Source organism: Sebastes umbrosus, chromosome 7, assembly GCF_015220745.1.
Source record: "Sebastes umbrosus isolate fSebUmb1 chromosome 7, fSebUmb1.pri, whole genome shotgun sequence".
NCBI lineage: Eukaryota > Metazoa > Chordata > Actinopteri > Perciformes > Sebastidae > Sebastes > Sebastes umbrosus.
The window spans coordinates 32,131,956-32,149,553 of NC_051275.1; the positions used below are offsets into that span (position 1 = coordinate 32,131,956).

General features: G+C 40.0%; 2 protein-coding genes across 2 annotated transcripts; both read left to right on the plus strand.

Moving 5' to 3' along the window:
- Positions 1–6,136: 6,136 nt before the first annotated feature.
- LOC119491238 (oocyte zinc finger protein XlCOF6-like) lies at positions 6,137–11,100 on the plus strand. The gene is made up of 4 exons (XM_037775035.1): positions 6,137–6,878; positions 7,603–7,787; positions 8,123–8,192; positions 8,324–11,100. Exons 1-4 carry the CDS (start codon positions 6,470–6,472, stop codon positions 9,916–9,918), a joined length of 2,259 nt encoding a protein of 752 aa, XP_037630963.1. The 5' UTR covers positions 6,137–6,469; the 3' UTR covers positions 9,919–11,100.
- A 1,077-nt stretch (positions 11,101–12,177) lies between these two features.
- On the plus strand, positions 12,178–16,452 carry LOC119491239 (zinc finger protein 708-like). Its single transcript, XM_037775036.1, has 4 exons — positions 12,178–12,448; positions 13,638–13,965; positions 14,317–14,379; positions 14,629–16,452. Exons 1-4 carry the CDS (start codon positions 12,323–12,325, stop codon positions 16,101–16,103), a joined length of 1,992 nt encoding a protein of 663 aa, XP_037630964.1. The 5' UTR covers positions 12,178–12,322; the 3' UTR covers positions 16,104–16,452.
- The last annotated feature ends 1,146 nt before the right edge of the window (positions 16,453–17,598 follow it).

Here is a 17,598-nt window from a genome sequence, read left to right on the forward strand (position 1 = left end):
TTTCCATGAGTTCCATGTTTGATCATACAGGAAGCACAAAATCTGACATAATGAATGAGGCCGTCGGGCTGAAAGCAGGCCTCATCTACTCTTTTATTCTCTTATAACATCAAACTACTCGTTGGATTTTTCTCTTTGATTTATTCACACAAATCTGTTGCATCCTTTTTCTTTTGATACAGAATTCAAAATGTTTTTCTGCGCGAGTGTTTGTGCGTGTGTGTGTGTGTGTGTGTGTGTGTGTGTGTGTGTGTGCTGCTGCTCTCCGCTCCCAGGGTCTCCATAGCTCTCAGGTTATTTCTGTTAGTGTGTGCTTACCGTGTGCTTCATATGTTTGTCCCCTCAGACGCCACCTTAGTCTTCCAGACATGTCCGATCCACAAAACACACACACACAGAGAAGAATATAACTTTAAAATGTCAAAGGTTATAAACATGTTCCAGAGTGTAAAAGGTCATCAAACTGTCCAGGTCAACAACCCATCAGTGTAGACGGGAATGAATGAATGAATGAACTGACGCACCGTTGAGAGCCAGGATATCAGACTGACCAAATATGTAGAAAAAAGGGGGTTGAACATGTCTGTAAGTTGTGAGATTGCATGTTTTGCTTGGAGAGAAATCACTCGTCTTTGCAGCCCGCTGACTCAGCATCAACGCATCAGTTTCCTGTAAACTCACCACGAGGCCATAAACGACAGGGAAGATAGGAATCGTCAAAGTCTAATAAACTTGTAAATGCAGCTGTCGGGCAAACTGAAGTTACTTTGCTGCTCTGGTAGCAGCGTCCTGGTCAGATAAAATCTCTTTTTAAAATCCTTCCAAATATGAATGCTTTTTCAGTATCACTGCTACTGTCTGGAAACTTCAGTTAAAGTCCAGTTGAAATCACTGCTGCAGTACATCACACATATCTGCTCTGTAAACCACACAATCTCCTTTGAGGAAAAAAAATCAGAATTGGAATTACTGCCAAATTACCCCAATATTTACCTCAAAATTTATCGAAAATTACTTTAATATAAACATTATTTAATAATTATATTCCGCTATTTCCATGTCTGCTGATAAATAAATGATAATTAGCAAATAACTTCTTTGAAATTTCTTAAAGAAAACTCCCTAAATCATTACATCAGCTACCTGGTTACGAAACTCAAAGTTTAGGACTTTGGACTTGAGTGCAAAGACTTGAGACTTAATTGCAAAACAATGACTTGGTCCCACCTCTCTGAGTATTATTACATCTGGCTGCTCCTAGTCTGGTTTCTGCTCATCAGAATACATTTAATCATGCTTTATTTCAACCCACTTTATGCATCTAAATGAGGTGTGAACGCCAGATCAATGCAATCATTTACATGCATGTTGGACAGTCGAGAGTAGAAAGAGTACAGAGAGTTGTAGAGGTGAATTTTGAACGAGCAAATCTTCCACATGTGCAGCGACACGATTCAGTCCTCGAGTCTAACAGCATAATAAACTGACACACACTTTGTTGCTGTAGATGCACACAGGACAAAGCATGCAGGGTACAGCGAACTCGCTAACAGACAACGTCACAACGTCGGTCATTTGAACCATTTCACACAGCAGAAACAACCAGATGTGTGGAAGTCAGTGTGGTTAAACATGAATGGTTTGGATGGTACCCTGCCTGTCTGTGTCTGTATGTGTGTGTGTGTGTGTGCCGTTCTGTTCACATCAACCTCAGTCTGTCGGCCGCGAGGAAAAAGGAAGAATAAAATACCTTTTGGTTTATCATTCATGTGTTTATAGTCAGTGTTTTTCTTTTCTCACTGGAAACGTTTGTTGTTGATTTCAGCGTTCGCTCTCTGAAAACAGCATGTAGGTCGTAAGATTACAAAAAAATGTACATTAAACCAGAAATATGAGTTAGATAGATAGAAGGTGAAATCTTTACTTCAGTCATTCAGCTACTAACATTGAACACAGTTTGACATCTTGTAAACCAAAACCACACAGCAGTATGCAGTAATATGAGGATCGGAGGAGTGTTTGTTCAGGAATGAATATTGTTAATGTTGATGATGATGATGATGATGATGATGATGATGATGATGATGATGATGATGATGATGTCCATGGTAGCAATGAACTGAAACTTTATGCAACTTTTTCTTTGCACTAGGGACGCCGGCCTGTTGGAGGGTTGAGGTCTGATGGTCAGTGGTGTTGGGGATCCTGTGGAGCGACATCACATCCAGAACAGTTAAGCGTTAGGTAGAAGAAAGTTTTATTTTGTTTGTGAAACAATTAGTCAATTAATCGATTGGTGGATCGACAGAAAATTCATCAGCAACAATGAAATCTGATAATTGATTCGCTGTTCATTCAAATTTTTATTAGAAGACGTCACCTTGAGCTTCCTGGGACGGAGGTTGTTCATTGTTTTCTAATGTTTTACGGAGCAATCGATTAATCGATGAATTAAGAGAATAATCACCAGATTACGATCATGAAAACAATTGTTAGTCGCAGCCTTAATTCATGCATTATGTCGAACTTGAGTACTGTAAATATGTTGATATTTAGTTTAAAATAGCTCCTCCTCTGCCGTCTCTCATCACGCTCATCATCCGTCAGTCTAGATGGCTGCTGGAAGCTGCTCAAGCGTCCAGACAAAAACAGATGATCTTCACACACACTGCCTGGAACATATAATATACTATATATACTGTATATTTGAATAGGGCTAAGACTACAGTGAACACAATCAACCTTAAGCTTCTAAGCAGAATTTTTTTTTTTTAAATCTAGCATTTATTTCTATGTTTCTGAGGACAATCAAATCTGATATAGCCACACATTAATGAGGATGTGTGCAGTTCCAGCCCAGTCGCACAGCAGTTTGTGAAATAGTCGCGAAATTTAATGTATTGAACAAACACAGCGAGAGAAGGAGGTCGGGGTGGGTCAAAAAACACAGGAGTTTCACCCAGGAGAGTGGTGTTCGTGTCCCGTGTGAAACCAGAAGTCAACGTTGATTTATTTGTCATGTAACTTCCGTACTTAAGTTACACCACTTCTGGAGTTATTTTAAGCCAAACAACGATCGTTTCCTAAATCTAACTAAGTAGTTTGTTGCTAGCGGCGACGAGGGCCACCAGTTGAGCTGCCTCACGTCACGTTTGTCTTAGCCAAAAAGTTGTCCTCGAACACAACGCAAAGACGACAACAGACGGCCAACTACCACGTACGTTCTGCGCCATGAAATAATTGTCCACACCAGCAGGTCGCGGTAGTCCGTATTCGTCATTCAAAAAGGGAAACCTGTTTTCTTGCTTTCCTCACTTCCCGTTTCTCTTCTCGTGCACTGAAGCTGAACAGCCAATCAGAATGATTTCTCTCACCGACGAGCTCCACCGCCGATTCAACATGCGGAAAAACTTCCAACACGGGCAGACAAGAGCCGGCGGTGAAGGACGCACCGCAAAAACTAGGCCGACGGACGCTCACCAACGGTCCCAAACTGTCCACCGGCCGACCGTCGACTTGGTGTGTCGGGGTCTTAAACCTAACCAAGTCGATCCTAAACCTAACTAAGTAGTTTTATTTTGAAAAGGCTGGAGCGGAAATTGACACGTGCGTCACGTGTTGCTGGACATTCGTAGGATAACGCACGTAAAATACGTTGTTGAAAGTCTTGCTGAGTGTCAAGAAAAAGGGAAATTTGTGTCTATGTACAAGAATCAAATAGATTAAATTTTGTGACTATTGTGGAGTAAAGTCTAACAGTGAGAGGCTGATTATGTGGATTTTTTATAGGAGGGTTAATATCTATAAAAGCACCAGTTTTCTTACAAAATAATCCTCCGCCACAGGACGATTCAAGCGACATCAGATACGGTCATTTTTGACATCATCTTTCACTTGACTGCCGGAAACACCTCCCTAGATTACCTTCTAGATGAAGCTCTGAGATAATCCAGTGCTGATGAGTGAATACTGAATATTTGCTGCCATAGTTTGTCTCCTCCCAGGACCCCAGAGCACCGCTGTCTATCTGCCCTCAGCCTGTCTGTCTCTCTGTATGCCTGCCTACAGCAACCTGATGATGTACAAATGTATATGATCCTAACAGGAAGATGAGTTTATCCATGGTGACACTGGGAAAACTGACCCTTGTCTTTGTTATGTTTAACTTTTTTTGAGTACGTGCTGAAGTGAGATTGCTGATAAACTCCACACAAACACAACAGGACGAAGAGGTTGCATGAATGACATAAGTCTCTATTATGGTACTGCTGTGCATGTCTTCGAGTCCCATCCCTCCACTATGCAATCACTGTAACACACCGGGGCAACACCGACTACCAACATGAGGAAAGGGTGAATGAATGAACCGATAATAATGTGTAAAATGATCAGAACCAACTGCGAATCATTTGCTCTGTACAGTCCTTTCTTTGAATTGATAAATACAAATTGTGATATTGAAAGATAATGTTTGTGTGTGTGTCTTTTTGTGAAGCAGATGAGTGAGGTATTTGGACTTGCAGGGGGTCCATAAAATGAGCACACTGAATGTAAAAGGGTGATTATTTAAAGTTTATATGTATTGCTTAATATTGCATGCACAGTATCTTTTTTTTTTTTTTTAAGTACTGCAAGTTGCATTTAAAGGAAACAGTGTGTAACATTTCAGTGGATCTATTTGCAGAAATAGAATATAATATTCATGTTTTCATAAGTGTATAATCACCTGAAACTAAGAATCTCAGTGTCGCCCCCTGACCCAATTCAACCTCCGTTAGGTAAAGTCTGTTTTTCCGTTAATAGAGGTATGAACTCCAGAATAAGGGCCTTGTTTCAGGACAACATGGTTCCTAATTTCTTTGTATTTATGAAGGAAATGGATCAATATATAGTGAACTTATTGTCATACTCTCACGTGTTGTTTTTTGTTTTTTATTTTATGTCGGTTTTGTTTAATTTCTGTTGTCCCTTTTATGTTTAGCACAGCTCTTTTCATGTTTTCTGCCATTACTTTGTATACAACCGCTGAGTTACAGGCGTCTCTTTCCCAATGTAAGTCTATATGCAAATATAGGTGGGTATGTTTAAATAGAAAACAATGGAACACTATATTTCTGTTACCTCATAAATATATAAATACAAATAAAATCAAGGAGTTTCTATTTAAGATTGTACTCAGGTACTACCCTGTTAAAGATAAGATTTACAAATTCTTTGTAACTGTTAACAACAGATGCACTTTTTGCAATTGTGAAGGGGAAACTATTGAACATGTGTTTGTAGATTGTTTTCATGCTACTTCTTTTTGATTTAATTTACAGAGGAATCTCTCAAAACATTTAAAAAAGGATACAATACTAACACAGATTGAGATATCACTCATCGTCAACAATCCCAGTTTTTCGGCAGATGAGATTTACATAATTAATTTGATTATTATCCTAGCTAAATATTATATACATAAAATGATATGGCTTAAAAGAATACCCTCCTTTTTATTTTTAAAGATACTGATTTTAAAACATATATCACTATGATTGAAAACTTCAAACTCAAAAATTCTAAATTGACAAAAACTGTGAAATTGTTTAGACATTTTAAATGTATTCCAATTGTTTAGCAGACCCCGAATGTTTTTTGTTTGTTTGTTTTTTTGTTTTGTTTTTTATTCATCTTTTCTTTTCCTTACAGTTTATTTGTTGTATATTTTATCATTTATTTTTATATTATTTTTATACTGTACGGTTCAAGATTCAAGATTCAAGATGTTTATGGTCACGCCGGTTATACAGGTACAAACGTGTGAAATACTTTTTGCTGGGAAGCTCCATTAATATAATAAGTTATATTACATTTACATTACAATTATAAAAGGACATACTTTGTACAAGGGCATATTAAGAACATATACAGTATAAGATATATTTTTGTGTGAGAATTTTTTTGCAGAACTGTAATGAAGCATCTAAATATGCAAATATATTGTATTGAACTTTTGAAATAAAATATTATAAAAAACATTTTTAAGTCTGGGGAAAAAGCCAAAGGGCATCACGTGATGTACACGGAAGTAGTAGTACCACCGTTTGGCCACTACGAAAATAAAGTTCAACGACCGGCGCTCTTCCTGGGTGGCTTGGTTTATTCACACAAAAGTATGTTGAACGATAGTACACGTTATTGAGTATGAAGTGCATACTACATGATTTCTGACAAAGCCTTATTGATCTTAGTGGGGTGTGTGTGGGCTTTTATTTTGAAATGTATAGACGTGACACCGGAACCGGATGTGCAGCACGGAGTCTTTTCAGGAGCGCACAGACCGCCATATAGGAGACAGCGAACGTTACACGGAAGAAAGATGATTAAAGTCGAACTGAATCTGATTTAAGTTACTATTTAAGGTTAAATAATGTCTTGTTCACTTGAGGAAACAGCCGGTTGAGTTTTTAATCCGACAGAAGCAATAATGGAGGCGAGGTTCGGCAGCGAAGTGGCGTCGCTCGTGGAAGTCGCCATCCGAACGACCGTGTCTGTGTTCAGAGACTTCTGGGCGAACGAGGCGCCGAACGCGGCAGAGTGGGACGAAGAGAAGTTCGTCGAGGTGCAGGAGGTGGAGAAGTGTCTGGTGGTTCAGATCCACAAAGTGTTCACGGAGTTCTCCTCGGAGCTGATGGAGGAGAACGAGGCTCTGCGGGTGAAGGTGGAGCAGCTGGAGGACGTGATGCAGAGGAAGGCTGGGCAGCTGGAGGAGGAGCTGGAGGCCAGAGTCTCTCAGCTGGGCAGAGAAATGGAGCAGCTGGAGAAGGAGCTCAAGAGCATCAGTGAGGGAGGACAGACACACAGCATCACCATGATGCAGGACGGAGCACTGACAGGTGAGAGGCAGGCAGGCATCAATACCTGATCAATCGATCACTCAGTTAGATTGAGTTTAAAAACACCTGTGAGCTGGGAGGACATGTTGTGATGTGGAGCTCAACAAAGCCATGGAGTTTAACTAACAGCCTGCAACTAACAATTCATTATAATATCGATTAGTTATACACCATATACCACTCTGATGATAGATAGATAGATAGATAGATGTACTTTATTGATCCCAAATTGGGAAATTCTTGTGTTACAGCATAACCAGGCAATGCACAGGGACAGTAAATATACATATCAACACTAGAGATAGATATATCTATAGTATACACAATATAAAGAATACATTAGAATACATTATAGATATACCAGACTATTACAGCTAGCTTAGAAAATATAAATATAAACATAGAATAACAATAACATACAATAGCAAGTGTGCAAGTTACAGTTTTAGTTTAAAATAAAATGAAATGTGCAAATTCTACATGTGCAAGATGTTTACAGGACTAAAACACAGTCTGGTTAAGACTGAAACTATAAAGCTGAGTTCTCGGTTGGCCAGTGGTGAGGTGTTGTAAAGGGTTATCGCAACGCACAGGAAAGATTTCCTGTATCGGTCCTTGTGACAGCGAAGCGATGGTTAACATTAATTCATGAAATTAAGTTGAAGTTGAAGTCCCCCTCTCTCTGTCTGCTTTTGACCTCCTCCTTTTGATCCTCCGGTTTCAGGAGGAAGCACTAAAGCTGTTCACAGCTCCGCATCTGGAGACTGCTCCGCTTCAATGGTGCTGTTGGTGGATGCCTCCGATGAAACGGGAGCAACGCAGCTCATCTTCGATCCAGAAGCCTCGCCGGAGTCGACGCCTCAAGACGTCCCCAGTCCAGACTCCAGCGTCGTCGGTGGTGTCGAAAAGGTTGGATGTTTCTGTGCTGTTGTCTGGAAGCAGTCTTTAAAACTCTCACACCTGTCTGTCTACTTCTTCAGCTGCGTCTCAGTGATGTTTATTTCCCACTCTGGTGGAGATGCAGTGTGTACTTCAAGGGCAAAACAGATTGTACGATTAGAGTCGCTGTCTTTAAGCAAAAGACTGAGCCAACAATATTCTCAAATATTTCTAGTATCATGCTTCTATATCCATAGGACGCATAATGCTTAGAAAACTGTTCACTGTTGTGGTGCTGATTGAACGTCATTGAATGGAACCCGCCTTTTAAAATTAAACTCAAATTATATTCTCATGCATCACAGAAATCTGTGGAAGAGGCACCTTCAGGGAGAACGAGGAGGACCAGGAGAGCAACGTTTAAAGCTGAAGAAGGTATGATTAGATTTCAGACTGTTGCTTCTTACAGGAAGAGACCATAACATTAAAGTTTGGGAAAAAAATTACTATTGAAATGAAATCTTCAATAATAATAATTAGACTCGTTTTTTTTCCTCTATTTTCAGCTTCTGCTTACAACAGCACAGAAGAGAAAATAATCAAGACAGATGGAGGGCAGGGAAGAAGGCGTACTAGAAAAGAGTCCCGGACAGTGAAGCGGTTCTCCTGTGAACATTGTAATGCCGGTTTTCAGTGGAAAGGTGATTTGAAGAAACACATGAAGGTCCATAAGAAGCCTCTTCCTTGTGAGCAGTGTGGCAGAAGTTTCCTTGAAAAGAAGTCTCTGGAAAATCACCTTTCGCGTCACGAGGCGAGCAAAGCGCCCCGGCCCTTCCCCTGTCCTCGCTGTAAAAGATCGTTCCGAAAAGAGCAGTCGTTTCAGAATCACCTCAAGCGTCACCAGCAGATGAATCCACCGAAGCCGTTCGCCTGCGATCAGTGTGGGAAAACATTCAGAGCTCAACTGTCTCTGGAAAACCACCTCCTACGTCACGAGAAGTGGAAGCAAAAGTTGAAGTGCCAGCTTTGCGACAAGACTTGCAGGACGTCGGTCCAGCTGAAATGTCACATGGCCGTGCACTCGGAAGAGAGGCCGTTCAGCTGTGCAACATGTGGGAAGGAGTTCAAGAGTAAAGACACCCTTCGCTTCCACCAGATAGTCCACTCCAACGCCAAAAAGTACAAGTGCACGATGTGCGAGGAGACGTTCAAATACGCCCACTCGCTGACCGTGCATAAGAGGAAACACACAGGCGTCACTCCGTTCATATGCACCGTGTGCAACAGGACATACAGGACCGGCACTGCTCTGAAGAGACACAGCGTCGTCCACACTGGGGAGAAACCGTTCACCTGTCACATATGTGGAGCGAGGTTCAGCCTGAATAACAACCTCAAGAGGCACATTCGCATCCACACAGGAGAGAAGCCGTTCACCTGCCCGGACTGCGGCAAGAGCTTCTCGGACAACACCAAGCTGAAGTCCCACATGCTCATCCACGGCGCCAGAAAACCTTTCATGTGTGATCTGTGCGGGAAGACTTTCCTCTTCAACTGCAGGTTGCAGATGCATCAGAAGTACGTGCATGTCGACAGGATCGAGGAAACGGACAGCACGCAAAGATTTCTCCAGATTAGAAAGAGAAACAAGTCGTTGGTTAAGCCGTTCAGCTGCAAAATATGTCTGAGAGGTTTCAGCACCGCAGGCTCCCTCAAACTTCATGAAAGAGGCCACAGTGAGAACAAGGAGTTCAACTGCAGCACATGTGGGAAGTCCTTCCATAACAAGTACTCTTTCGCCTATCACCAGAGAAGCCACGCGGGGGAGAGGCCGTTTGTTTGTGACGTGTGCGGGAAGAGATTCTTCCACACCGGCAGCCTGAAGCAGCACGAGCGGATTCACACGGGCGAAAAGCCGTACAAATGCGACCAGTGCGACAAGTCCTTCAGAACAGACGGAAACTACTACAGACACTTGCGCATCCACACGGGCGAGAAGCCGTTTGAATGTTTGTACTGTCACAGGAAGTTCCACCAGTCAAACCAGCTCAAGTCCCACATGCAGGTCCACACAGGGGAGAAGCTGTACTCGTGCCAGCAGTGCGCCCGCGGTTTCTCTGATTCAAGGCAGCTCAAGAAGCACAGCTGTGACGGGCCGTAGGTGACGGGACGCTGCGGTGTGTTATCCACCAGAACCGGAGATAATCTAATGACATCATAAATGAAACAGCGGTTTGTTGTGTTAAGGGAAATGACTTGTGTGTGGCTCAGTGCTGAAAATATTGCTTTACAAAAATAACTTTCATCTTCATAATCTGTTGTTGAGAGCTGGTACAATTCACTCAATCAATGTACCGCTTTATTGGCAGAAGATTTGTCTATTAAAAGAAGCAGTGTGTAGGATCTGGTGGCGTCGAGCAGATTGCAACCAACTGAAGTCTTTCTCATGTGCCAAGCGTGTAGAAGAACTACGGTGGCTGTCTAGGCTTGTCGCGGTGGTCGGTGTTACCGGTGTTACATGCTGTGTGTGTCACTCGGACACACACAGATCACATCACGTACCCACCGCCCCCAGCGTCGTTTTGCTTTTTTTTTTACAGAAATAAAACCTGTTTAGTTCATTTTGGTGTATCAGCGATGTGTTATCAATAGATAGTCGGACGACAGACGCTACAAACCGACTCCCTGAAGAGGAACCGCTCCCTATGTAGATGTAAACGGCTCATTATAAGGTAATGAAAATGCAACAATTCTTATTTTCAGGTGATTATACACTAAAGAAAACATACATAATATTATATTCCATTTCTGTCAATAGATCCCCCTAATTGTTACACACTGCTCCTTTAAATAAAAATTTAAAAAAATACACTTGTGATAACTTCACAAAGGGATGCTTGTTTGTCCTCATATTATAAACTGGTAGCTTTTTGTTTTGGCTGTTAACTAAAGGGCTTTAACACTTCAGGGCTCTGGTTACTCTCACTTGTCATTACTCTTGATATGCTAGAGTTAAGGGATTAATCAAAAGTAATTAATACAGTAATCGATAGTAAAAGTAGTTGCAGCTCTGCTCTCATTCATGTTCATGGCATTTATGGTTCTAAACCATTTCTCTTCTCCTGTTGAGTTGATATTAAAGTGAAGTTTGCGGCTATTTTTGAATGGCAATTTTTTCTTAAAGATTTCCTATTAATTTATATTTTGTTCATTCATAATTAATCAATGAAATGCCATTAGGATGTAATTATTTTCCAACAAAAAAAAGTTGTGTGTGTTATTATATGTACATATTTTTTGTTTGTTATTGCAATTAAAGAACAATTTGCAATCGCAGCAACTTTTTTTTTTGCTCAGTCTTTTTATTGGTATTCTGTACAAAATCCAATAAATCACAGAAATAATTGTATAAACAAATGATATCCCCCCCCCATCCCTATAACATTACTGCACCATTAAATAAGCCGAGTTAATTTCATAAACAATTACATTTATACATATAAATGAATTATTATATGGGTTATAATTTAAGAGGGAAATTGAATTTTTAAAAGCGTTGTGTTCGTACAACAAAGAAGAGTATGTGTATTTCAGTCTATGGGGTGGATTTGTGGAATGGGTTGGGTGATGGGTTGAAGCAGAGCACAAATATAAATCACTTTAATAAGCTATACAAAAAAATATATTTTTGGGAGGCATGTGATTGAGGAAGAGTTGTGATAAGGGTTGGTTTATATCTACTTTTTAACTCCGGATGGATTTGTGGGTTGTAAATAAACCTGGGATGCTGTTCATATATTTAATTTGGGATGTAAATAAATCTGGGATAGTTTATATATTATATTATATTATATTATCATTCTATGATATATGAGTTATTAGAGGAGAAGTGAGGAAGGGGTAGGGAAATATAAATTGTACTTCTACCTACTCCTAATACTATCACTATTACTCTTGTTTTGTTTATTATTATTTTGTATCTGTTTTTATTTATTTTTATGTTCGAAATAAAGTCGTTCATTCATTCATTCATTAAATCCGATAGCAACATAAATGAAACACATACACAAAAAAAGGGAAAAAGGAAAGGACCAAAAAAACTAAAAGATAAGTAAATTAAAAATAATAATAAATAAATAAACAAAAAAACTAAGTATAAGTTGTGAACCATATGTAATATGGGGTCAGCAGTTTAAAACATAAATTTCAGTTGTATCATTTTTCTACATAGATTAAAAAGGGTCTCCATATAGCATAACATTTCTGAGCACACCCTCTTGTAGTATACAGAGAATCTTCTCCAGTAAGAGTTTTATTTTGAAATCTGACTTTACCGTTGTGCTTACTTCCATTTCCGGGATCAGTGCAAGGCCAATTAAGGAGGCAAGGTGACGCGTCATGCGGTAGTCGAAATTGAGCCAATCGGAACGCAGGACCGCAGCTCCAGTTACACTGCGCATGCGTCGTACCACCCTTATGTCCTAACCTCCTCCCATAGGCCTTGGATCAATGGCGCTAACTCTCCTGCCGTTTATCAGGTTTATCAGCGCTGTTTTAGGTAAAAAATGTCGGAAAACTTGGTGTTTTATTCAGAAACAAAGTCCATCATGGAGGCAGCCGTTAAGACCGCTGTTGATGTCGGGAATTCAAACAAAAAAACAACAACGAAGGAGCCAAATATGAGCCGAGAGGTGAGTCAACGGTCGGTTAATATCACTGTTACTGCTACCAGAGAGTCTGTTGAGCGGGTCAGACACAGAGAAGCTGGAGGAGATGAGACCGACGGAAAGAAATCAAGTCAGAGGGGCAACGAAACAAAGATGGCGGACTGTCATCACAGACAGTAGCTAGTGGTCAGCTAAACATGTCAAGTTATGAGGGGAAACAAAGTTATTGGTACCTAATCAGCTGGGAATTGGCATAAATATTGGCACAGACTCTTATTACAGTTATTTTTAAATTTTTACTTTTAATTATTTGTTGTTTGATTTGTATAAATGGCTTCTGGTAAACAATATGATGCATAACTGGATTTATACAATTTCTGGTGGTGGGATGTATTCTACTCAAGTACTTCAGTATAATTTTGAGGAAATATTTTACATAGAAAAATATAAACTTATAAAATATAACGCATTGTTAATTATTGGTTTGTGACTTCTTACAAAAATTGTCTATTGTCACATTTCTATGAGTTTCAAGCAGTTCCACCAAAGAGACATTTCGCCTCTAAACTTCTCACATGGGTTCATTTAAATAACTGATCAGGCCCAAATGGTCTAATTATCTAATATTCTACTAAAAAAAGCAATAATTTAGAAAAATCCATTAAATTAATGGATTAAACAACTGATCAGACCCACATACGTCTAATTATCTAATATTCTACTAAAAAAAGCAATAATTTCACAAAAATCTATTAAATTAATACAAATTTGTGATGCATTAACATCAGTCTAAATACTGTCTACCTTTAAAGAGTCTTGTCCTCCTCATTTGCTTCCTAAATTAGATCCTAATTAAGCAAACCTAACAAACATAGCACACCACTGCATTTCTATTAATAATCTAATAGTTTAAGACATTCAATAGTTATGCTAAAGTTATTGTATTATTATTGAATTTACGGTAGGTCAGTTGAAACCCTTATTAGGCAATAATCACTATATAGTGTGATTCATACCACCAGTTTATTTTAAGTGTTTAAACCATTTGTAGGGACGTTTAAATTCAGTTTTGACAGATTGTACATGAGCAGTTGGTAGTAACAGCACATACTTGTGTCCACCATAAATACATTTAACATCAGATACTTTTATCTAATGGATAATTTATATCAGTGTATATAACAGTGTTGACTGCTTTATTTAATCCTCACAGACAGATTTTGACAACATTGTGGAGATGTTGGCACGGGAGGCGACGAGAAAGATCAACGCCGTTTTCTCCCAACTGTCCTCAATGCTGCACAACGAAAACCAGACCCTGAAGGCCAGAGTGGGGCAGCTGGAGAGCGACCTGAAAACTACGACTGAAAACTTTGAAAATGCCAGAAAGTGGAGAGAAAATGTCCTGAACGGCTGCCCGGTGCTGTTTGAGCAGAGCGGCTTGATCTTCACCTTGAAGCCTTTTGGGAAATTAAAAGTAAAGACGGAGGGAGTCACAGAAACAGCGCCTGCTGCTGGGATGGAGAGAGGACATGATTCTGGTGAGTTTCCACTACAAACACTTACCTCTTTTAAAAGCTCATTGCAAGTCCTTCTGGGAAACGTGGGAAGTAGACATGACGACATGTGGAGGGGAAGTGGGTTCCTCAAAATAGGGTTGCAACTAACGATTATAGTTAAAAATGTCTGTAGATATTCAGTTTAATATGATATATAAGAGAGAAAAGCAGGAAATCATCTAGTTTTGGAGAAAAATTTGATCCAGAAAGGCAGCATATTATTATTCTTAATATTATTATTGTTATTATTATTACTGGGAACAGAACATTTACAGTTGACTAACTGACTGATGTGTCTTTGTTTGTATTCTTTACTATTCATTTCTTGTTCAGATGATGGAGAAGCAATGCAGGAGGTGGATCCTGAAGCTGAGTCCTCACCGGTCGGTAGACAAGGTGAGATTATATAAGTATAGTTATGTAGTAATAATGTAAGTTTTAATATGTAATTGATGAAAAGTTCATTAAGTCAAATAATGATCTATGTGCCAAAATCAGGGCTGTCTTTCGATTAAAATATTTCATCACAATTAATCGGATGATTGTCCATAGTTAATCGGGATTAATCGCACATTTTTAATCTGTTCATTATGTACCTTAAAGGGTTATATGATAACTTTTATCTTTTTGTCTCTCTCTGTCTAGACACCGCAGAGGAATGTAACACAACAATCACGGCAGAATCCAAAAGCGCAGACAGCCAAAACACAAAGGAAGCAGAAGTCAGGAAGAAAGCAAAGTTGTTTGTATGTGATGTCTGTAACAAGAGCTTCAACCGGCAGTTTCATCTGACGAAGCACATGAACACTCACAGAGAGCAGAGGCCTTTCGCCTGCGACCAGTGCCCGAGAAAATTCAGGAATACGGCGACTTTTGAGTACCACCTGCTGCGGCACGAGGAGAGGAAGTACACTACCTTCACGTGCCAGCTCTGTGAGAAGACGTTCAAAAACAAAATGTACCTGAAGACTCACCAGCTGGTGCACACAGACACGAGGCCGTTCACCTGCTCCACCTGCGGGAAGGCCTTCAAATCTAAACAAACCCTGCTGGCTCACCAGATCGTACACACCGTTGAAAAGTCGCACAAATGCTCGGAGTGCGGGGAGAGTTTCAGGTACGCGATCACACTGCAGAGCCATAAAAGCATCCACACTGGTGAACAGCCTTACAAGTGCACGGTGTGCGGCAAAGCTTTTGTAAAGAGGAGGTCGCTCAGGACGCACCAGTCGGTCCACAGAGGGAAAATCTATACATGTGAGACGTGCGGAGCGGGCTTCACCCTGCAGCACAACCTGAAGAGACACATTCGTATTCACACAGGTGAAAAACCCTTCAAATGTAACGTCTGCGGGAAGAGTTTCATTCAGGACAACAAGCTGAAATCTCACATGCTTCTTCACGGCGCCTCCAAGTCCTTCATGTGTGACCTGTGTGGAAAGACTTTTCTGTACAACTGCCAGCTGCAGAAACACCAGAGAGTAACTCATGATGAAAGAGACGGGCAGGTCATCGGACGACGGACTCGAGAGCGAGGTAACCGCAGAGTCATCTGCCGACGGGACAGAACGACGGTAGACGTGACGCCGTTCAGCTGCAAGAGCTGCCGCAAGGGCTTCGACACCGCCAGTTCCCTGAGAAGACACGAGCTCATTCACGCAGCTCAGATGCAATACAACTGCGACACATGCGGGAAGTCTTTTTTCTACAAGGCGACGTACGACTACCATCAACGGATCCACTCGGGAGAGCGTCCGTTCGGTTGTGACGTGTGCGGGAAGACGTTCATCATCCCTCAGGCTCTCAAGTCCCACAAGCTGCTGCACACTGGGGAGAAACCACATACATGCCAGCAGTGCGGCAAGGCCTTCAGGATCTACACTAACTACCTCCGACACCTACGGGTGCACACAGGGGAGAAGCCCTACGAGTGTGAAGTTTGTGGAGTGAGGTTCAGGCAGCTCGGACACGTGAAGTTTCACATGCAGGTCCACACGGGAGAGAGACCGTACTCCTGCAGCAGCTGTGGACTTGGATTCTCTGACTCAAGGCTGCTCAAGAAACACAACTGTGCTGAAAAATACCAGAAAATATTGGGGAACGCAGTCACTACATCCTGAAACTGAGCACCTGGTGACAATCACGACAATGCAGCAGTGATTTATTTTGTATTCTTACCTGTGGTAGATCTTACATTGTTATTTCCTGACAGGACAAAACACACAGTCCTGAAATGTATTGGGTATATATAGATATATATATATCTATATATATAATAATCACACTATTAATGGTCGAGCCATATTGATCATAACTGTTGGCTACAGATGTATGTAGTGTTGCAGTTCCTACTTTGGCCGCTGGGGGGCAGTGAACACACATTTATGAAGTCTTGCATCAAGTCAGACACATTGCAATACTACCACTTCCTGTTGAATATTCAAAAATAAAACAAGAAATTGCATACTTGGATGTACTTGTATTGATGTATTTACATGGGAAAGTCGTGATCACACTTACACAGTAGAGCTACTCATTACTCAAGTGCATGAGTACTTGTAAAGTAATAATAATAATAATAATACATCAGGTTTATATAGCGCTTTTCAAAGTTATCTAAGATGCTTTACATACTATAGAATAAAATAATATAAAAAAAACAAGCAGTAAACTTAACTTTACTTTAGTCTTTTCCTCTCAGGCAACTTCTTCTTACATCTCAGAGACAAATATTGTACTTTTTACTTCACTATTTGACAGATTTATATACTTTACAGATTTTTGCACACAAAAAATATGAAGAGCTTATAAAGTATGATATTGTGTTATAACTTAAACTACCTAGGCCTAACAGAAAATTAATTGGCAACCATTTTATTATTATTTATTCATTTTTCATGGAAAAACATTTCATGGTTGCAACTTCACAAATATGAAGATTTGCTGTTTTTATTTTAAATAATTTTGAGGTTTGTACTAATTTTCATGTCTTTTATATTATAAAGCAGGCTTAAGTGCTTTATAAATACTGTGAAAGTATTAAAACGCTCAATATACGGAAAAAATGCACAGCCCGTATTCAGAAACTGTGCGTTTGAAACAAGCCGTTAGGATTTCTGTCCATTTGTGATGTCACAAATATACAATATATAGATCATCACACGGTTTTAAACATAAACATTCTAAATGTGTCCCAGTTTATTTCCTGTTGCCGTGTATGTTAATAACATCAGCTGACAGGAAGTAAACATGGACCAAAACTGTTGCCCAACAACACAATTCCGTTGAAATGCACTAAAATGGAGCGTTTCAGACAGAGGGTAAATACAGGTATATTCAGACAGACAGTATGAGGAGATAATGTGTTTTTTGAACATTACAGCATGTAAACATGTTCTAGTAGAAACACAAAATACAAGTATGAACCTGAAAGTGAGCACGATATGGGACCTTTAAAAACTTTGGAGATATCACATACATTCATTGTTTTCATAGCTTTTTTGTTTCGTGAGGAAGAAATCGTTGACAGATATTGATTCATTTCCTTCATAAATACAAAGAAATCAGGCTTTTTTTTTTTTGGTAAATTTACACTTATGAATGTGGAACTTTGCA

What these genes read in the sequence shown, in the direction of transcription:
- LOC119491238 (XM_037775035.1), top strand. Translation starts at nt 6,470, where the DNA reads ATGGAGGCGAGGTTCGGCAGCGAAGTGGCGTCGCTCGTGGAAGTCGCC. An exon ending in TCGTCGGTGGTGTCGAAAAG is followed by an intron (nt 7,788 to 8,122) that starts GTTGGATGTTTC and finishes CATGCATCACAG; the next exon opens with AAATCTGTGGAAGAGGCACC. An exon ending in AACGTTTAAAGCTGAAGAAG is followed by an intron (nt 8,193 to 8,323) that starts GTATGATTAGAT and finishes CTCTATTTTCAG; the next exon opens with CTTCTGCTTACAACAGCACA.
- LOC119491239 (XM_037775036.1), top strand. Translation starts at nt 12,323, where the DNA reads ATGTCGGAAAACTTGGTGTTTTATTCAGAAACAAAGTCCATCATGGAG. An exon ending in AGCCAAATATGAGCCGAGAG is followed by an intron (nt 12,449 to 13,637) that starts GTGAGTCAACGG and finishes TAATCCTCACAG; the next exon opens with ACAGATTTTGACAACATTGT. An exon ending in CTCACCGGTCGGTAGACAAG is followed by an intron (nt 14,380 to 14,628) that starts GTGAGATTATAT and finishes CTCTCTGTCTAG; the next exon opens with ACACCGCAGAGGAATGTAAC.